Raw genomic sequence first — 22,572 nt, 5'->3', positions numbered from 1 at the left:
TCGAGATGTAGCACCTCAAAATGTCCCATAGGTGCATTGAAGAGTACTGTGAAATATGCCAACTTCAGGGTCAATAACTTCAAAATGCTACAGTAAAATTGTCTGCTTTTTGGCTAGGTGGTAGTCAAGGATACTGGGTATAACCTTTATGTAGAACTTTTAACGCATCCTTAAAGGTTCTCGAGATGTAGCACCTCAAAATGTCCCATAGGTGCATTGAAGAGTACTGTGAAATATGCCAACTTCAGGGGTCAATAACTTCAAAATGCTACAGTAAAATTGTCTGCTTTTTGGCCAGGTGGTAGTCAATGATACTGGGTATAACCTATATGTAGAACTTTTAACGCATCCTTAAAGGTTCTCGAGATGTAGCACCTCAAAATGTCCCATAGGTGCATTGAAGAGTACTGTGAAATATGCCAACTTCAGGGTCAATAACTTCAAAATGCTACAGTAAAATTGTCTGCTTTTTGGCTAGGTGGTAGTCAAGGATACTGGGTATAACCTTTATGTAGGACATTTAACGCATCCTTAAAGGTTCTCGAGATGTAGCACCTCAAAATGTCCCATAGGTGCAACGGCCCATTGAAGAGTACTGTGAAATATGCCAACTTCAGGGGTCAATAACTTCAAAATGCTACAGTAAAATTGTCTGCTTTTTGGCCAGGGGGTAGTCAAGGATACTGGGTATAACCCTTATGTGGAACTTTTAACGCATCCTTAAAGGTTCTCGAGATGTAGTACCTCAAAATGTCCCATAGGTGCATTTGCCGATTGAAGAGTACTGTGAAATATGCCAACTTCAGGGGTCAATAACTCCAAAATGCTACAGTAAAATTGTCTGCTTTTTGGCCAGGTGGTAGTCAAGGATACTGGGTATAACCCTTATGTGGAACTTTTAACGCATCCTTAAAGGTTCTCGAGATGTAGCACCTCAAAATGTCCCATAGGTGCATTGAAGAGTACTGTGAAATATGCCAACTTCAGGGGTCAATAACTTCAAAATGCTACAGTAAAATTGTCTGCTTTTTGGCCAGGGGGTAGTCAATGATACTGGGTATAACCTATATGTAGAACTTTTAACGCATCCTTAAAGGTTCTTGAGATGTAGTACCTCAAAATGTCCCATAGGTGCATTTGCCGATTGAAGAGTACTGTGAAATATGCCAACTTCAGGGGTCAATAACTCCAAAATGCTACAGTAAAATTGTCTGCTTTTTGGCCAGGGGGTAGTCAAGGATACTGGGTATAACCCTTATGTGGAACTTTTAACGCATCCTTAAAGGTTCTTGAGATGTAGCACCTCAAAATGTCCCATAGGTGCATTGAAGAGTACTGTGAAATATGCCAACTTCAGGGGTCAATAACTCCAAAATGCTACAGTAAAATTCTCTGTTTTTTGGCCAGGTGGTAGTCAAGGATACTGGGTATAACCCTTATGTGGAACTTTTAACGCATCCTTAAAGGTTCTCGAGATGTAGTACCTCAAAATGTCCCATAGGTGCATTTGCCGATTGAAGAGTACTGTGAAATATGCCAACTTCAGGGGTCAATAACTCCAAAATGCTACAGTAAAATTGTCTGTTTTTGGCCAGGTGGTAGTCAAGGATACTGGGTATAACCCTTATGTGGAACTTTTAACGCATCCTTAAAGGTTCTCGAGATGTAGTACCTCAAAATGTCCCATAGGTGCATTTGCCGATTGAAGAGTACTGTGAAATATGCCAACTTCAGGGGTCAATAACTCCAAAATGCTACAGTAAAATTGTCTGCTTTTTGGCCAGGTGGTAGTCAAGGATACTGGGTATAACCCTTATGTGGAACTTTTAACGCATCCTTAAAGGTTCTCGAGATGTAGCACCTCAAAATGTCCCATAGGTGCATTGAAGAGTACTGTGAAATATGCCAACTTCAGGGGTCAATAACTTCAAAATGCTACAGTAAAATTGTCTGCTTTTTGGCCAGGGGGTAGTCAAGGATACTGGGTATAACCTATATGTAGAACTTTTAACGCATCCTTAAAGGTTCTTGAGATGTAGTACCTCAAAATGTCCCATAGGTGCATTTGCCGATTGAAGAGTACTGTGAAATATGCCAACTTCAGGGGTCAATAACTCCAAAATGCTACAGTAAAATTGTCTGCTTTTTGGCCAGGGGGTAGTCAAGGATACTGGGTATAACCCTTACGTGGAACTTTTAACGCATCCTTAAAGGTTCTTGAGATGTAGCACCTCAAAATGTCCCATAGGTGCATTGAAGAGTACTGTGAAATATGCCAACTTCAGGGGTCAATAACTCCAAAATGCTACAGTAAAATTCTCTGTTTTTTGGCCAGGTGGTAGTCAAGGATACTGGGTATAACCCTTATGTGGAACTTTTAACGCATCCTTAAAGGTTCTCGAGATGTAGTACCTCAAAATGTCCCATAGGTGCATTTGCCGATTGAAGAGTACTGTGAAATATGCCAACTTCAGGGGTCAATAACTCCAAAATGCTACAGTAAAATTGTCTGCTTTTTGGCCAGGGGGTAGTCAAGGATACTGGGTATAACCTATATGTAGCACTTTTAACGCATCCTTAAAGGTTCTCGAGATGTAGCACCTCAAAATGTCCCATAGGTGCATTTGCCGATTGAAGAGTACTGTGAAATATGCCAACTTCAGGGGTCAATAACTCCAAAATGCTACAGTAAAATTGTCTGTTTTTTGGCCAGGTGGTAGTCAAGGATACTGGGTATAACCCTTATGTGGAACTTTTAACGCATCCTTAAAGGTTCTCGAGATGTAGCACCTCAAAATGTCCCATAGGTGCATTGAAGAGTACTGTGAAATATGCCAACTTCAGGGGTCAATAACTCCAAAATGCTACAGTAAAATTGTCTGCTTTTTGGCCAGGGGGTAGTCAAGGATACTGGGTATAACCCTTATATGGAACTTTTAACGCATCCTTAAAGGTTCTTGAGATGTAGTACCTCAAAATGTCCCATAGGTGCATTTGCCGATTGAAGAGTACTGTGAAATATGCCAACTTCAGGGGTCAATAACTCCAAAATGCTACAGTAAAATTGTCTGCTTTTTGGCCAGGGGGTAGTCAAGGATACTGGGTATAACCCTTATATGGAACTTTTAACGCATCCTTAAAGGTTCTCGAGATGTAGTACCTCAAAATGTCCCATAGGTGCAATGAAGAGTACTGTGAAATATGCCAACTTCAGGGGTCAATAACTCCAAAATGCTACAGTAAAAATGTCTGTTTTTTGGCTAGATGTTAGTCGCCAATACTGGGTATAACTCCAATGTAGAACTTCTAACGCACCCTCAAAGAAAGTCGAGATATGGCACCCCATGCGGTAGACATCAAGACAAGGTATAACCCACCTGTGGAACTTTTAACGCACCATCAAAGACATACTTGTACAAAAACACATATTCTGTACATACAACAAGTGACAAAGTTTACATAAATCTAAATACATGTAACTACATAGCAGTAATATACGCACTGGCTAAGACCAACAAGAGTATAATAAATTGTATAAGAGCAGTGGATCAGAAGAAAATTCGAATAAGCTTTATTTTCCAATTGTGCACACAGACAAGCAACGTGTTCTGGTTTCAGGAGCTCGGAAAGAAAAAATACAGTATAGACAAACACAGGAAATGGAAAAAATATATATATATAGAATAACAATAAAATACATCAATGATGAAAATAATTAATTTACATTAGATGTACAGTTAATTATAGATATGCAAAGTATTAAAAAACGGTGTATACTATGCTTTTTACAAATATACACATCATTTACTTAATTATGCATAAACCGTATTGCAGGCTCTGCACTAGAATATTGCACTTAGAAACATGTAGGTACTTTTGGATATGATTAATATTCTTTGTGGAGATAGGCTGCCTAAAAAACTGTTCTATCAAAGTAATATAGAGAATGGTAAGGGGAGTGGGTGATGGAGGTTCCACGTGAAGTTCACGTTCATCCAAGGGGCATTCAGCATGTCATGACTTAGACAGCAAGCAGCATCCCATCATCTGTGCACTCACACACTCACGCACACGCGCACGCGCGCGCGCACGCACGCACACACACACACGTTTTTATTTTAAAAACGTAAAAGAAGAGAAACGCGAGATGATCCCTAAGCTACGCGTGAATAAGAAACTGGAAAAGCGGATGCTTCGCGTTTTTAAGGTGGAACGGATAGCGTCAATAAGAAACTGCGAATAAGAAGCTGGATTCAGCCACATCCCATTATCTGTGTACAATTCTCCATGAAAAGCCCAACAGAAAAAAATCATGTTGATGAAAAAGTAAACTATTTTGAATTACACACATTGGGCAGCACTGTTTTCAGTTCACACAAAATCAAACAAATCCGGAGCTATCAAACAATTATACAACACAAATCAAACATAATGAATGCATATACACACCCATATACAGTAGATTTAACTTAACCTAAGGTTAAACATAAAAGGGCGGCCTTCTTGTTAAAGTAACAATTTAATAAACTAAACTATATCAAGATCACACCGTAAAATCACAACATCTCTACTATCCTCAACAAAATCGGTAGTTGGTCAAAATCCTGAACAGTATTTGGTAATGGATGCATCACTTCTCTCTAAGTGTCTTTATAGATTATAATGGCAAGTTTTTTTGAGAGAACCACATTCCAATTTTTCTTTTGAAATACTGTTCAAACAAACCAAAAATAGGTTAGTTTTACATATGGATGAACATTAACATGAATTCAAAGCAACATGCAATTCAAACAAAACAGGGCTTGAGCACTGTCAGTCAAAAACTGAGTCTATGCCTTTACATAACAGCACCCTGATTAAGTTTATGACACGCAAGCAAACATGGGTCCAGGTCCATGAGACGAGTTAGTTACTGTAGTTTCTACCCCGGTACACATCACAACAGCAAAGAAAACTTTGTAATGACCGACTGTGATTCAGGGATGAGCCTTCTTTTGGTCCACTGTCACCCACAATGCTTTCAACTCAATACATTCAAACCAGCTTTTAATCCTAAATCACATTCTACAACCAAATGCTATGCTGTTTACACTAATGTCAAACAAAGTTACTTAAAATCATAATAATCATTTGAAAACATCAGGTAGAACTGTATACCACTGTATATAAAATAGTAAATAATCTATGAACTAGAATAGAATCAAGGTCTAATAACACAGTGACCATGGTGAGTGCATAAAACAGATGTGGCTTTCGTCTACAAGTGATTAGTAAAAGGTGAGGTTGAAACCTATAACTGCTAAAAAACCTAAAACCCTGTAACCAACACTTAACCAATGCATAAAATGGCAACAGTTGCATTATTTCAATGTATGCCTGGATCACAGAATAACATGACAGCGATTTGCATACTAACAGTTCTATTACAAGAAAAGATCAGTCAATGGGGAGAAAATTTGTACTGGAGTAGCTTTCATTGTTCTTGTGACATTACTACAGTAATAAATTCCCAGCATGCTCTGTGGCTCATGCCTGAAAATATGCAACCTATAATACTCCATGAAACCACAATATGAGTGTAAGCATGCTATATTCACACGGTTGAATAGACCAGCGACAGAATTTGTAACTTTTTTTACATGTTCCTTAATATCATGCAAATGTCATTTGTTGTAACTGTACACAAATTCTGTCATTCCACATGTTACCAAAACAATCATTTTTCATTGCGTTTTTAAGTGAGACCAGGGCTCACAGACAAATACAGTATACCTTATTAAAAAAAAGAAGCTGGATTTACAAAAGACCCAGTTCAGCTTCATACTCTCATCAGACATTAAACTCTAAATACTGAAACTGGTACAGTAATCTTCAGAATAGACAGTGCAAGAAATAAACATACTCTTGTATCTTTTAAAATATATGGCTGAATGCTATAAACATACTTATTGAAACAGTAGATGCATCTGTTAAGAACCAGAATCCAGTTGACAGTGATGTCAAAGGTCAACTTATTCTTCCTCCTCTTCATCGTCATCTTCATCGTGGCAGTGGGTGATTTCCTGCGGGGTCTGAGGGAAGAGGTGGGGTGGATTGATCTCACTTATGGAGCGGGTCAGCTGGTGTCTCTTACACTCTCTCTCTCTGAAGTCAATTGAGTGGCGGTTGCGTGTTGCCATGGGCGACTCCGTGTCATTAATGTCCACGTGAGTGTGCTCCACAGTGGACTCGTGAGGCATCTAAACATAAACCACAGCTTGAGTTTATTACATGAAATTGGATTTGCACCAAGGTTTTATAATACCGTTGCTGCACATTACGGTTGGTTGGTGTAAACACATTTTACAGTACACTTATATAACTATGTTTTATGAATACACTGTATATTATTTTAACTGGAATATTAACAAAAACATGTATCTACGAAATAGTCCAGGTAACATCTATTGAAATATATGCAATAAAAAATGCAAACCACAATCTTATTATTCATAGCAAATTGAAATCTGGCATCTGTGCAGCTACTTTGTTAAACTTTAAACAAATAACATTGTTTACTTTTTACCATTCAACATTTTTATTAAATGAATATGATGAGCATCATCGCGGTCAGACATTTAATTTGATATCTATATTACCGTCTCTTCCGCCAATGTTGCATGACAACCATAAAATAATATTTTTTTTCATGCCCATCACAACTGTATTGTGTTCGTTGACCTCACCAGCACATGGGCGGCTCTGAACAGGTAGCTGAAGGGATAGTACAGGAGATTGATGAAGGATGCAGCGTACAGATCAGCGTAACGCATCACTTGAGATGCAAACAGAGTCTGACGAGAGCCACTGCGGAACAGACTTCCCATCATCCCATAGCACATGTCCATGTCATGGGTTACTTTCTGAAAACATCAGGCAACACATAACACATTAGAATGAAGCAAATTATGGTACATGATCTCTGTGTATAAGTAAATGTACCTTAATTCTCCTCTGAAGTGAACTGATATCAGGCCTCTCATTGCTGCTACTGTCCAAATGCCTGTGGGGAGAAGAAAGATGGTGAGTTTGTGACTTAATACAATAACAACTTATTAAAGTGTTGAAAAAGGAATGAAGACTGGAGAGTAACACAGTGTTCACACCAAGCGCGAATGAAGCGTTAAGTGATTTACATGTTAAATCAATGCAAAGACGCGATAGACTGGCTTGCGGCGCGATTGGAGCGAATGATGAGGCGCGATTGGCGCGAATTGAGCGTTAGTCGCGCGAGTTGAAAAATCTGAACTTTGGTGAAAATTGGCACCGCGTTAACCAATCAGGAGTCTGCTCTAGTAGTGAAGTGATTATGACATAGCGAGCGGAGGCAGAAAGGCCGAAGGACCCAGACACGGTGCCTAACGAGTCTATATGTCTATCTTCAGCCTTCCATAGCATATAATGCGCAGCTACCCTCTCAACTAAATTCAAGTCCGCCATTTCGCAATTAGACGGGAGCCGCCTGGCAAAAGCCACTACCATGACGCGAATTTCACGTGCGAATGAAGCGAATTTCACGCGCAAATGAAGCGAGTAAAATCCAAATGTTCAAGTGTCCAACTCGCGAATAGCGCGTTTTATTCGCGCAAGTCGCGCGTGGTGTGAACACATAGTAAGGGAAAGGGAGGGTACAGTGGAGGGTGAAAGTGATGACAAGAGTTAAATATAGGAGAAGCAGTGAGCATTTGATTATAAATAGAAGGGAATGCTGACACCATTTTCCGCATATCAAACAGCACTTCTCTGGGGCGAGAACACATGCCAATGGATAAACAAACATCTGAGCGAAGGTTTGTGGTGGTACCTACTTATAGAGCTCTGCAAGGAAAATATCCAGACTCTGCAACTCTTCAAACAGTGCTGTGAAATAAAAAAAGAACATGGTGAACTAGTGTACTGTGAACCTAGTGAACTCTATCCCCCTTGATCATCTCCCATTGATCACTCCTATCTGTCACACAGCCCTGCAGATTCCTTTCTGTTGAACCTTATAAATGACCCATAAAAAGATTCTGACTAACCGCTCTTGTCGGTCCACACGTGCAGCTCCTGAGCCAGCTCAGGAATCACCAGAAATGTTCTCCAGCCCTGACGCTTCTTTGACTTAAGGATGTCTCCAAAGATGTGGTCACCGATGTACAAAATGTCCTTCCCCTTTGCTCCCAGCAGATCACACACTATGTCCGAGGAACCTGAAGAGAAAAACATCCAATCAGGCAATTCTCGCAAAATTTGCAAAATAAACAAGACGGGACGTATATTATCTTACCACCAGAATACACTATGCCATGCTGCAAGGGACCTGTATATGTCCCGATCTTCAGCCTCCCAGTGGTCTACAAGAAAATACATGGCTGAATCAATGACTCAAGAAAAGAAAAAGTGTAAGTGTAGATAATGGCACCTGACACAAAGGCTTACCGTGTCCACCTGTCTCAGGACTGTTCCCTCCCCAAAAAACAAAGGCTTTCTGGCATCCACCAAAATGAGGTCAAAGTAGGACTGCCAGGGCTGATGAGGTGTACTCGCCTGTAATAAAGAAATAATAGATTCAGTCTGTCACTGTCATACACTGTGAAAGCGCAATGCAATTAGATCACATATGGCCCTTGACAATTTGTCGATAGCATGGTTTAATGAAAAACGTCCGACTATGTGCCCAATGGGTACACAGACGAGCCATCAGGGATTTTCACCACTACACAATGTTGTTTAAGGTTGTCTACAGTTATATGGCAGATGTGTATTGCCCTTTTTTACTGGACATTTTTATTGGGGATCTGAGCCAAAAACAATAAAAATGTACTGATGGTAAACAAGTGTACCTTGAAAATGGTTAGCTGACTTACCAGTGGACCATGTGGAAAATCAAACAAGTATGTCATGATTTTCTGAAAAAGATAAAAAAAAAGATGTTAAAAGTATCTATTCTGGAACCCCTTTGTAATACATACAAAAACAAAATCAGTTTTTTTATTAAAATACAAAGATGGACTCACATCTGTGTACTTGTAATCACTGTTGGTAACAAGGAACACTTTGGAAACTTCATTCATTCGACTTAAAAGCAAGGGCAATTTGGCCTAGATGAGGAAAACACAAAAGACAGACACAGAAAACAATTATTATGTGAATAAACATTAAACAATCAATTTAGAAGATGATCCTTTGGTTGACTTACATCCTTCACCACATATTTCTCCAAATTCTCAACTGTCTTCACCTTCAGGGACCCCTAATATATCATAGAGAACCATATGTCAATAACATGAAACCCATAAAGACTCATTTTTAGATGAAATAACATACAGCAGTTAAAACGACATTTTACCTTGAAATGGACCCAATCCACAGCATCTCTGACATCCTGAAACATACTCTTGAAGGACATCTCCAGATCTCCATCTTTAAAGCCTGTTTCACAACTGTGGCAGAAATCGAAACAAAAGCATATAAAGTCAGTTGAGTGAAAAATGTAGCTTTGGAAATAAAAGGGTTTGACTTCCCCCAGTCAAATAATTCTGATGTCAGAAACCCAAATACAACTGTGAGAGTAACCATATCAGGGTATAAAACAAACCTTTTGTATCTGGCACAACTAGTAAAGAAGTCAACCAGGCAGGCAAAGAGGTACGTCTCTGACAAAGAACAAAACAAACTATGTTGACCAAGACATGTAAACTGTGTTTTATATTTATTATATTGCCATTGCTTTAAAAATGTTCTACTTTGTGTGTTTAGAACTAAAGACTCATCACCTGGCAGGTTGAAGAGTGTGTTGAGTATGTAGAATCGCTCTGTATCTCCACGCTGGATGAATTTATTTGGGTAAAGCTCTCTTATCTCTGGACTACACATAAAAAGGAATAAATAATAAGAATGTGCAAAACTTGAGCTTCTTGCCAGGCTCCCAATAAACATCCACAAAATAATTTCATGCACACAAACGAATGAAATACAAACCTCTCATAATCTTGACTGGAAATAAATGACTTGGGTTAAAAAACAAAAACAAATTGAGAAGTATATAACTCATCTAACTGATCTAACCACAGCAGCTAATAGCTCTTAACTTATCTGCCTTCACTCACCCACGGAGGAAGTTGAAACCATGAGCGCACACAAGGATGTTTCCGTATGTATCTACTTTCAGCAGGTTTCCATACAATGCATCAAAAACCAAGCCTCTGCAATGTAAATAGAATGTGCGTGAATTTAACCATGCAGTAGTAAAAGAAAGTGAAACTGGCATTATAACTGAAGAATCTTTCAAATCACCTTGTTGGAAAAGCAGGATCATAGACAAAGTTTAGCAGCTCTTGTGGGTAACCAATGGAAACCATTCGTTCCACAGTGAGATCAAAGCCGAGTGATTCATACTCTGGCGATTTGTACACTATTGACAGAACAGAGAGAAGACAGAAAGAAGGTGTCCAGAACTGTATTAATTTGGTCAACATATCAATGATGATGTATGAAAGGGTGTAATTGCTGTTAAACATCTACTTTTCACGTCAGTAAAAGAAACTAAATGGCATCAGTGAGGTAGCAGTAAAAGGATCTTCATATTCTAAGAAATGTATAGCATTAGTTTTCCGATTCATGTGAAAAAGGCTTATTGGTGTCTCTTACTGTCAACAATGGAACAGAGCAGGTTAATGGAACCTGGTAAAACTAGATTCTAACAAGCCACAAGACCACTGGAGAGACACAAAACCTCTGTTTAATTCAACAAGGTGAGTGCTTTATCAGGAGTCAAATGTTCAGCCGGGATACAAAGCGGCGCTGCGTTTTCCGATAACGTAGTCTCTTAAGTGCGCTATGAATTCTCTTAAGGTACACTTTAACTACAGCTATACCTTTTCTAGGCGTGTTTCCCGAGCTATACCTTAGAAGGTTACTTTCTTACAACTTACCAGGGGCTGTCCATGGAGGTGGTTCTGATTTAATGGATATCGATCGTTCGACAATCAATGATTCACTCTACAGGGACTGCTTCACCGCCTTATGTGATGTACAAAATAAGAACTTAGAAATCGCTGAAGTTGCATTTATTAGGACACATAGGATAAAACTAAAACAAATTTCAAACAATATCCAACCATGGATATTATTTAATAGTGAAATTAGTTTGTGAACCCGAAACCTCAGGCCCAAATGCATCAACCCGCTACACTAACTGCCAATATGGTCAGTTATATCAAAGGTTCTCAAACTTTGGGTCATATGGAGAGTCATACAAAGCCACTTGCTGTTGCGGTGCATTAAAAAAGTTTATTCCAGCAACTAACAATTACAGTTGTATAGTTCACACGTTTATAGTGCGTGGACACCGGATGCGAAAGCGGCAAATTTACAGCACAAAGCATGTAGCTTTAAACATTAAAATATAATAAACATTATTAATCACACTTATAATATAAAGGGACATAATATAAACAAGTATGCCATAATTGTGCAACCCTACGATAAGGTATTTTGATATTTAAATTTAAATTATTCATTCATGACAAGAAAAATAAAAAGTAAAGGAGTGAATGTGTGTTTTTTCCCTATTTTCTATTTAAAAGGTGTGCCACGAGATAGCCTACCTTTGATTATACCTGTGTTTGGGAAAGCATAATTTATTACATTTATATGACTAAACTTCCTGTCACTATATTTCTCTTTAAATATACTATAAATTCTTTGGTTTGCCAGCTGATGTACCTTTATATAATATCACTAAAAAAGCTAACAACCATAGGTGTAAAGATAATTATAATCTTTGTATGAAAACACATGGTGTATTTAACTTTAGAATTGTATTTGTATAGACTGCGATGTAAAGAAGCTGTTTTTCACAGTGGCCATTAGCAGGGTGAACTCTTGACAGTGATAGGTATAGCTAAGAGCGCTCCAGACCAACCTTCTGAACACATGACTTACAGAAGGTATACTTAACTAAGAACGTTTCGGGAAACACATATTAATGATAAGGTACAGCTTAAGGTATAACTTAAGAACAACATGGCAATAAGAAGGTTTTAGGGAACACGGCCCAGGTCAGGGAAATTACTCAGATTACAACCCTGCTTTACTTCCACTGCCCTTGAGAGGGGTACTATGCACTGCACATGCACTGAATCCATCCGCCATCAGCAAACTACTAAAGGCAGCCGCATCGGCTTCATCACGTGAGGGACACAGAGCTCACCTGCAGTGCATTCATGTTCAAGGCTTCTGCTTTTCTATACATAATATGCTTTATTATATGGTGTATACAGAACGTTTTGTGTTTTGGAATCTCACAGGAACACATGTTTGGCTGCACTGAAACCAGTGCGCCCGAAGAAGGGCATGATGGCAGGTGGAAAACTATACGCTAATGGTCTATATTGTTGTAAAGTTTAGTTATTGCTTTATATTTTATTTGTTTGTTAAAACAATGTATTGAATACAAACTTTAGGTTGTAAAGCGGTCTGCTTGATTATTTCCATTGATGTTTTCTTTTAAGTGCTTCAGTTTGCTGCATGTTTATTTACAATTTATTTTATATTCTACGTTTAAAATATTGCTACAATTTTGTTTTTGAAAAACATACTATGATTATAGGCTATTTTCACTAATCTCTAGTTGAGGGCAGCCCTTGTTAACTATATAACCATCATGTCTTTCAATGCATGTACTATAAACATTGGCACTTGGACCTCATCACAATATTAACCACTCTTAATCATGCACTGTAAAGATACTACAGATCGGTGTCTCTCCTCCCCGTCATTGCCAAAACTCTTGAGAGTGTTGTATTTCACCAGCTCTTTCTCAAGCAGAACAACCTCCTGGACAGCAACCAGTCTGGTTTCATGAGCAATCATTCCACCGAGACTGCGCTGCTCTGGTCATCAAAGCCCTGGACTGGCAAGGGCAGGCTGTTACTCGTCTGTACTCATCCAACTGGATCTATCTGCTGCCTTTGACACCGTTAACCACCACAACCTCCTGTCGACCCTCAAGGCTATGGGTATCTCTGGAATGGTCCTACAATGGTTCAAGTCTTACCTCTCAGGTAGGTCATTTAGAGTATCCTGGAGAGGTGAGGTCTCTGAGTCCCAACATCTCAATACAGGGGTGCCTCAATGCTTGGACAGTTGGTCTTTTTCATATACATGAACTGCCTAGGTTCTGTCATTCGGAAACATGGCTTTTTCTATCACTCCAATGCGGATGATACACAACTCCACCTGTCTTTTCAGTCTGACGATACAACTTTTTCTGCACGCATCTTTAGCATGCCTGAGTGACATTTCGCTCTGGATGAAGGACCACCATCTGCAGCTTAACCTAAAAAGAACTGCTTGTAATCCCGGCCGACCTAAAGATTCATCACAACCAGAAACCTGGGAGTGGTAATCGATGATCAGCTTAACTTCACGGATCATGTTGCCAGCACCACCCGGACCTATAGAATCACCCTCTACAACATTAGGAAAATGTGTCCTTTCCTGTCCGAGCATGCTACGCAAGTCCTGGTCCAGACTCTGGTCCTGTCCAGACTGGACTATTGCAACGTGCTACTGGCTGGACTTCCAGCCTGCACAACCAAACTTCTACAGATGATCCAGAATGAAGAGTGGTCTTCAATAAACCGAAGACAGCACATATCACTCCTCTCTTCATTAAGTTACATTAGCACCGTATAGTCGCTTGCGTCAAATTCAAAGCTCTGCCCTTGGCTTACAAGACCACCAATGTTTCGGCTCTCCCATATCTTAACTTGCTAATACAGACTTATGTACCCGCCAGATCCCTACACTCTGCAAACGAACAACGTCTTGTAGTGCAATCCCAAAAAGGGAAAAAATCATTCCTACGCACCTTCTCTGGATTGTTCCACGTTTGTGGAATGATCTGCCCGCTGCAACAAGATCAGCAGATTCTATATCTTTAAGAATCGTCAGAACATGACCAATTAGCTTGACTTCTCTCTTTTCTACTCGTTCTATCCTTAAAAAACTTAGATTTGTATACTGTGGTAGGCTATATGAGACCAGTTTTACAGCGCTTATGCTTTTTGTTGCCCTTATGTTGTTCCAATTGCTTCCATTGTTTACCTCATTTGTAAGTCGCTTTGGATAAAGCGTCTACTAAATGTAAATGTAACTAGATCATCAAAACAACATTTTCTTTGTGACCAGAAAGCCTTCAGCTTGAAAGACTGAAAGGAAACAACAACCCTGTGACCTGGCTTTAAAGGATCCCAAACTGCTGGAACTGTCAATATTGCAACAAGGTTCAACCATTTAAAAAAAGAACATGTACAGATAAAGATTTATTCTTGGATAGTGTGTAACATGCTTCCAACAAAATCAAGAGATCAAGCACATCTTCAATCTTGAGGCAACTGAAGACATGGTGTGCTATTTAAAGACCCATTACACCACTCTGGGCATGTGTGGTCAGCACATTCCAAACTCACAGACTGTTCTTCAATAACAGATCCATTACATTGTGGATTAACTTTCAGGTGTTGAATTCTGATTAACAAAAAGAAAGATATTCGGAAGAATACTTGTAACCAAACAGTTCTTGGCCACCATTGACTACCATAATAGGAAAAATGACAATGGTAGTCAAAAGTGCCCCATAACTGTTTGCTTTCATAATTTCTTAAAAAAAATATCTTTTTTTTGTGTTCAACAGAACAAAGAAATGTATAAAGTAAAATGTCCTACTATGATAGTCAACGCAAGCCTTCTTCCACATATCAACAAAGACAGACATTTATACAGATTTGAAACAACTTGTGAATAAATCAAGACAGAATATTTATTTCTGTGTGAACTGTTCCATTTAACAGCCCCTTAGAAACTTGCTTCAAATGGTGTCAATTCAAAACAGCTAATAATGCAACAATAAAAAGGAAAAATGCAGAAAGTTATTCTTACCTGCTAAAGTGTAATCCATATCAAAGCCAAAGCATTTTATCTTCTCCATTGCCAAACTTCTGTTGACAAAAACTCTGAGGGGGAAAACAAGACAATCAATACAAGCAACTGTTACTCAATATCTCTCAAAAGAATGTTAAAGGAAAACTCTGGCTAAAAATGAACAAAATTACAGTGTCTTTCAGCGCTTTGAACATTGGTTGCATTGCAACCAAAGGAGGAGTAAGAAAGTTTCCAAAACTACCTAAATTAGTGTTTTTGGGAAAAGATCATACAGATGTTAAAACTACTTGAAACTACTTCCGCTTTAAAATGATCAGAATATTATCTGTACACAATCTGTAAGCAGTGTGGCTGTGATGGAGTTAATATCAATACAGATAATAGGCCACATTGACCAATAACTCACATATCTCTCTTCTTCGCACAAAATATGCATTCAATTGAATGGCATTTATTCTTAGTTTACCCAACAACAGCAAAATATAAGATCTATAGAATGGCTATAGGCAATATCCCTTGATATCCCACTGAATTAAGTTTTCAGGACAGAAATTTGCTGATAACTGGTCATGCAAATATTTTAAGTCTGCTGTGACACTTCTGTGTGACTAACACAGCATAAAACCACTCACATACGAATTTATGAAATACATGCAAGTTATTATGAGTCATAGAATAAAAATATCACATAACAAAGATTTAACATGATAAAACCATATCTTTAAATTAATAGCAGCATATGTTTTACCACAAATTAATTAAACAGGAATTTGCATTTACTCTGGAATGAATGAGCTGCTACACTACAGGGAAATGATGTGTTAAAGAGCATGAAGAAAGCCAGAGGAAAAATGAAGAAGTCATCTCACTCTTCATTGTATTTATAATGCTGTGATGATTGTATGGTAAAAATAGCAATTACAAAACAATTAGAAAATGACAATCAGTCAGCAATTCACATCAACAACAAAACTTTGGCATACCTCATAGAAGGATGACAATGGGCCAGTTCCTGCGGTAAGCTTTGTAATAAAGGAATACATGGACTGTACATTATACCAGTACATACAGACTAATGAACTGCACTACATGAAGAACTGCACTTTCTGCCTCCTAATGTTTGTTCTACAGAACACCTTGCTAATAAACGTGAATATATTTACATGTAATTGAGCATTACTCTTGCTAAACAAGTCTTTGCCACAAGCACAGCATTTTTTAAACTTGTACGTATTATGCTGACAGGTCAAATGTACCTGCCAGAATGCATTTAAGAATTAAGCCGACTCACTAAGGAAACACAGGCATTGTTAAACAGAATATTAGTGCATGCACATCTCATCAACAAGCTTGATATTTTTCATCTCAAGTACCATTTGATATAATGGCAATGCCATACAAAGCTAATAACATTGGTGAAATGTATGATTACCTGTGATGCACATCTCTTCTGTACTTCTTCATTGATAAACCATCCATGTTGGCTGGAAGTTCAGCATAATTTTGGAGCCGATCACTCCAAGACGTTGTCATCTTTCACTGTTATGAAGTCTGAGAAAGATACATATTTCTCAGTTTTTCTACAATGCACATAATACATCACTAGTTTAGTGTCTTAGAGGTTACTTTTCCGCCACATTATTTAAATGACTGGATTTTAGCTCAGCCTGTTAATGCAAATATTATTTAAATGGCTCATATGGCGTGAATACGTGTTTGTATAGAATAATTGTAAAAATTAAAGTGTCTGAACAAATTAAACATTCTACCTAAAAGCGAATGCCCAACCAGACCTGCCTGAAACGTCTAGTGTAACCACACCCCCACAAATCTACGTCAGTTCGTGGTATGATTTGACTAAGACCGCCCAAATGTAAACGCAAGTAAGATGTTCCAAATATGGTAAGAAGCGTTACATTTCCGTCACACGCTTGCAGTATTCCGCTTTTTTAAAGAAATCTGCGCGTTTCAGAGAGGCGGGCCGAGTATATACAAACATGCACGGTATGTGGAAAATACAGCGTTTTTCAAACTTAAATCGTGTGTACACATTGCATTAATGTGTACGCATTGCATCTTAAACAAGCGATAATATTCGTTTTAGCTGTGTCATTTGACCCCTTTAAAACTCAACAACAACAACAACAGAGACAAGTAAATCAATTATAAAGATACTGAGCACATGTCCATCAATATACCTATTAATTAACCTAAGTACATTACTTATCATTCGTTTAAAAAGTGGAACAGCTGGCAAGAGTTTTTCCTGTTTTTTCAGACTTCCATTAAAATTATATAAAGACACAAAGAAAGCTGCAAGCTACCTGAAGCATACCACTTAGTGTGTTAACTGAATTAATATATTAATAAATATTGATATAATGGAATATTGTAATGGGTTGGTTGTAGCGACGATAACGTTAGGTAAGTTGTGCCTCTCTGCTGCAGCCTCTTTCAAATTAAGAGTTTGGTTCCAAAACTCAGTTAAGAAAATTCAAAAATCATGTTGTTTTATTGTGCAGTCCAATTAATATCAATCAAACTACTGTTGGTTTGTTTTGATTTGAGCCATAATAACAAAAATACAGCTAACTAACACAATAAAAACATATTAACATTATCAAAAAACGGAGTAATCTAATTTTGGAACCAAACTCTTCAGATAAACAACAATTTGCAATGTTAAACTCGCAGACAAACATATTTACATTTAGCGAAAAATGTTAAGGCATAATTGTGAGCAGCTCTTTCTTCATGCTCATGCAGTTCCGTGATTGCAAAGTTAGCACAACAGCTAACTCACAATCCTTTAGTTTTGAGCCACCGGAAACTAATACATTAAATGAAGAAATTCTATTAACGAATGCCGTCATAAGATTAAGAATGACACCTACATCTTCTGCAACGATTTAACAGCACGACCAGTGTTTAAGAAGACGGGTTTTAAGGCAACGCTCTGTCAGCTAGCTACTTACCTCGCAGCCTTCAGTATGCAACTGCAGCGCTGCGCTGTCTCCGTACTGCGCATGCGCTGACATAGTAGGCGCATAAATCAATTATTACAACATTCAACTTTCTATAAAACGCCGTAAAAAAAGTAAATCCCATATTTTTGTCAAAATAATTACTATATAACCATGTAGACAATCTTTGGATATTATGGCATACAAACATACATAAATATTGCTAAATCTAATTTACAAGTGAGGCGCACAGAACAAAAGTAAATCCAGTTTGCTGGATTCACACGGTACGCGGTGAGTTGTGGAATTGCATTGCTTCAGCTGCATTAAAGTCGATGTGGCTGCCGCTGCCTTTCACAAAAAGATTAAAAAAAATATTCAGCTGCGCATGCGGCAAAGAGCCGTGTCCCTTGAAAGCTGCATGATTTGGGATGCACGAGCACCGCTGCTCCGCCAACGAAGCGGCCAGCATTTTACCGCTTACCGCATGTTTCTCTTGATAAACTGGACATGCGACTACCGCATACCGTGTGAATCCACTATAACAGTGAGACAATATTTACTGACACATGGTTGTTTCTGTTGCATTCTTGAAATACTTCATTTGATCCGATTAATGATCAGAAATCAATGGTCAACCAAAACTGCGAGAAGAAGGTTCACATTAGAAGAGAAATGTTGCCATCTACTGGTTGTCAACTGTTCACCATGTTTCCGGAGTTTCTAACAAGTCGGTTAAGATTTATATCTGTCTGTTTATATCAAAAGACTATACTTAAAATATTTAAATGAGCTCAAGTGAAATTAAATGTGATAGTAATGAAACACTTCTCACTGCAGGAGGAGAGTGGAGGAAATCTGATTTACATATAGGCCTACACGTAGCCTATTTGCATAAAAAATACGTTTTTAGGTAATTGTAGGCCTATTTGTAAGGATTTCTGCAGCAGTCGTTTGTACTTTATTATAAGATGAAAACAATTACCAATATCGATAATTGGTATAAAACATCTGTTTATAAAAAAACGTATAAATATAAATGTACCCAGCCGGCATATGACCGACCTTCAACGTTGAAATATGGTTGAAATAGGCCTAATGTCAGTTGTTATTTCAACGTTGAATTGTCAGCTGGGTAGCCATCTTTAAGAATTGGCTGAAAACACATCTCTTCCGTCAGCACCTGACTTCTATATCCTTTCTACTCTTTCTATCATTAAAAAATATTTAAAACGTTGTATAATGTGGTAGGCTATATGAGGCCAGTTGTACTGCGCTTATGCTTTTAGTTGTCCTTATGTTCTTCCAATTCCTTCCATTGTTTACCTCATTCTTAGTCGCTTTGGATAAAAGCGTCTACCAAATTGAAATGTAAATATTTGAAATTATTTGAACAGAATGTTACATAATTCATTCTATACCACTTTGAAGAGATAATAAAAACTTCATGATACTCAAGTCTAGAAAATAAACTATACAAATAATACAAATTACATTTTAAAATAGCGTAATGAGATGTTTGAGTTGATGTAAACGTTCTGTCTCATAATTTTGGCTTTGTGACCAACTGAAATTGGTACGGAAAGTGTATTTTAAGAATAGGCCTACTATAAAGCCATAAAGAACTCCAGAACTTAAGACGTTACATCATGACTAAATCAATTAAACTGTTGAAGTTCGGGGGTCATGCAGCACTGCGCAAACCCGGACAGTTCCATCTACACAAGCTGTTTAAAATGCATCAGAAAATCTGCAAACTACTTGTTGTATAAATTAATTGTGAACCCTATTAGCATATAAATCAATGTTTGCTATGTGAATATTATCATAATCTAGATTGTCACCACCAGAGGGAACATGTTGTACACGCCGTTGAATGGGACCGTCCGCTGGGTATATAATGAGAAGCACACCCATTTTTAGACTCACTTGGTTACTTCAAAGATGAGCTACGGGTCGAACCAGTACACGTCCTCATCCTACAGAAGGATATTTGGGGAAAGCCCTCGCTTTGCGGGTTCCCCGTCTAGAATGAGCAATGTCTCTTCACGGAGTTCCGTGTCTTCCAGCGGTTTCAAGTCTCAGTTGGTATCCCGCAGCAGCGCATCTCCTCCGGCGTACTACAAGAGATCCGGCCGGTCGTCTTCTTTCTCCCCGGTTCATTTCGACACCGTGGACTTCTCGCAAGCATCCGTGGTAAACAACGAGTTCAAAATCATTCGAACCAATGAAAAGGAACAACTGCAGGGTCTCAATGACCGTTTCGCAATGTTTATTGACAAAGTGCGCAATCTGGAGCAGCACAATACAGTTCTGGAAACCGAACTTATGAGTCTGCGCCAGAGGCAGAACGAGCCGTCTAGACTTGCTGAACTCTATCAGCAGGAGATCAGAGATCTGCGAGCCCAGCTGGATGAAGTGAGCAGTGAAAAGTCCCATATTCTTATTGAACGAGACAGCATAGAGGAAGACTTGCATAAACTGCGAGGCAAGTTCGAGGACGAGATCAGAGCACGAGAAGAGGCCGAGCAGACTCTCAGGTCGTACAAAAAGGATGTGGATGATGCCACGATGGTGCGAGTGGACCTGGAGAGAAAACTTGAGTCCCTCTTGGACGAGATCAATTTTCTGAGGAAGGTGCATGACGAAGAGGTGGCGGATTTGACAAGTATGATCCAGGCAGCCCAGATATCTGTGGAAGTGGAGATGTCTAAGCCCGATCTCACCTCTGCCCTTAAAGAGATCCGTGGCCAGTACGAAGTCATTGCGTCTAAAAACCAACAGTCCGCCGAAGAATGGTACAAATCAAAGTTTGCCAGTCTGAATGACCAAGCCACTAAAACCAGCGAGGCTATGAGAGCCACAAGGGAGGAGATCAATGACTACAGAAGACAACTGCAGTCGAAAACCATCGAAATTGAAACACTGAGAGGAACAAACGAATCACTTGAACGACAGATCAGTGAGATGGAAGATGCGCACAATACCGAGGTCGCAGGTTGTCAGGTTGGCTTTATTCAACTTAGTGATACATTTTTTTTATTATTGTGACTGGATGTGTTTACTTTGATCATGTACACTTGCCTAATCACTTTTACACATAATTCATCGCGTTTTTATAAGTTAAATGAGCTCAATGGTTTCTCTGCGGGCTCTGTCCATGGTGCTGAACTAATGCGCAGGAGTTGGCCGAGGTTAATTCCACTAAGAGTCTCTTCATAAAGAGGATTTTGGCTTGTGCAAGGTCATGGTCACTTGGTGACAAAGGCCTCAAAGATATTTTAATTTCATGTTTACATTGATTTAACTGAAAACTTAATGTGATCATGTAGTAGCACTGTCTAAAATACCATACGCATTTCAGAATTATCTATTTCACCAAAAAGTGAAGAAAGTAAGACTGTAAATTAGATTAGCGTCTCTGAACCTCCTGCTGAGAGATTCAGTGTATAAGTGATCAGCCTTTTTAACCAAGTCAGTCTAATTTATGTGCATACATTATGTTCTAAATTTCTTAATGTAAACCATTTCTTAAGATAACTTGGTTTTATGTAAGTGTATGTAAGGAGAAGGCTGGTGTTAAAATAACAACTATTCTCAATGCAATTTACCAGGAAACAATTGGGCAGCTGGACCTCGAGCTTAGAAACACAAAGAATGAAATGGCTCATCACCTCAGAGAGTACCAGGACCTTCTGAATGTCAAGATGGCGCTCGACATTGAAATTGCAGCATACAGGTAGACTACAAATACATTTTGTTTGGTGTTACCATGTTAAATATTCATAGACAATTAATTGTGTTGAATGTCACTGTATGACTTTATAAAATAACTTTTAAACAATCTTACTTAATATCCTCACAGGAAACTACTGGAGGGTGAAGAAACCCACTTCAGTTCTGGGGTCCTTTTCTCCAGCGCACCCAGCATTAGTTACGGGTATCAGAGTCACTCCATTTCTTCCTCAACTCGCAATCCCAAGAAAGAGAGAGAAGAAGAGATACAGCCTAAATCTAAAGCAGCTGCTAAGAGAGATGAAAATACTGAGGAAACAGCTGTCATTAAGAAGACAGAAAAAAGTGATGTTGCTGATGTCAATTCCAAATAGAATGCAGCTATAGATTATGTTATATTTAGTTGTGTTCTCTTATAAGAAACCTGTTTATTATTGTGTGATGTCAGTCTTAATGTTTGACACAGTAAACACTGCCATTAGTTGTTTATGGTAGAACACTTTAATGTTACTGAGACAATGTTTAAAATATCTAGAATGTTGGTTTCACATTCCCAAACTATTGCTTTAGATATGTTTTCCATATTATTTTACTGTAGCTTTAGGGATAACACTGCTTTAGCACTGTTAATGACCATAAACCTTAATGTGGAAAGATGAGTGAGATACACAAAAACATGTATTTAATCATTTTAGATAGCATGCTTGTTTGGAGCATTATGGCAAGGGACCAAAATTATTAAATTTTACATCAACTGTACCACATGTATGCCTTAACCACACAAACGGCAGTAATTAAAATCTCATGAATATTCATATTTGTCTTGCTGTTTTTATTTAGAAACCACTCTCTCCAACATCAACAAATGTTTATCATACATAAAATGCATTTATATCTCTAGGTA

General features: G+C 38.5%; 2 protein-coding genes across 6 annotated transcripts; one reads left to right on the top strand and one right to left on the bottom strand.

Annotated features, from left to right (window-relative positions):
- Window positions 1–3,548: 3,548 nt before the first annotated feature.
- Window positions 3,549–18,019, bottom strand: nt5c2a (5'-nucleotidase, cytosolic IIa). Of its 5 annotated transcripts, XM_079472707.1 has the most exons (20): window positions 17,946–17,981; window positions 16,403–16,521; window positions 15,954–15,992; window positions 14,968–15,041; window positions 10,318–10,435; window positions 10,131–10,226; window positions 10,003–10,017; window positions 9,798–9,889; window positions 9,620–9,677; window positions 9,371–9,464; window positions 9,221–9,274; window positions 9,039–9,122; window positions 8,889–8,930; window positions 8,461–8,568; window positions 8,309–8,375; window positions 8,061–8,231; window positions 7,848–7,899; window positions 6,982–7,042; window positions 6,726–6,902; window positions 3,549–6,239 (listed from the first exon to the last, which is right to left on the bottom strand). In XM_079472707.1, the coding sequence occupies exons 2-20, from the start codon at window positions 16,501–16,503 to the stop codon at window positions 6,012–6,014; spliced, it is 1,731 nt and encodes a 576-aa protein (XP_079328833.1). In that variant the 5' UTR covers window positions 16,504–16,521; window positions 17,946–17,981; the 3' UTR covers window positions 3,549–6,011. The 5 variants fall into 5 exon arrangements, with proteins under 5 accessions (XP_079328833.1, XP_079328834.1, XP_079328835.1 ...); XM_079472708.1 differs by lacking the exon at window positions 10,003–10,017 and having other exon boundaries at window positions 17,946–17,991; XM_079472709.1 differs by lacking the exons at window positions 10,003–10,017; window positions 15,954–15,992 and having other exon boundaries at window positions 17,946–18,019.
- Window positions 18,020–19,862: 1,843 nt separating this feature from the next.
- inaa (internexin neuronal intermediate filament protein, alpha a) lies at window positions 19,863–22,482 on the top strand. The gene is made up of 3 exons (XM_079473638.1): window positions 19,863–20,939; window positions 21,548–21,672; window positions 21,799–22,482. Exons 1-3 carry the CDS (start codon window positions 19,878–19,880, stop codon window positions 22,040–22,042), a joined length of 1,431 nt encoding a protein of 476 aa, XP_079329764.1. The 5' UTR covers window positions 19,863–19,877; the 3' UTR covers window positions 22,043–22,482.
- The last annotated feature ends 90 nt before the right edge of the window (window positions 22,483–22,572 follow it).

The sequence above is a fragment of the Barbatula barbatula genome, assembly GCF_947034865.1.
Source record: "Barbatula barbatula genome assembly, chromosome: 14".
Lineage (NCBI taxonomy): Eukaryota > Metazoa > Chordata > Actinopteri > Cypriniformes > Nemacheilidae > Barbatula > Barbatula barbatula.
The sequence above is the reverse complement of the archived record's forward strand: the minus strand, read 5'-3'. Positions and strand labels throughout refer to the sequence as shown.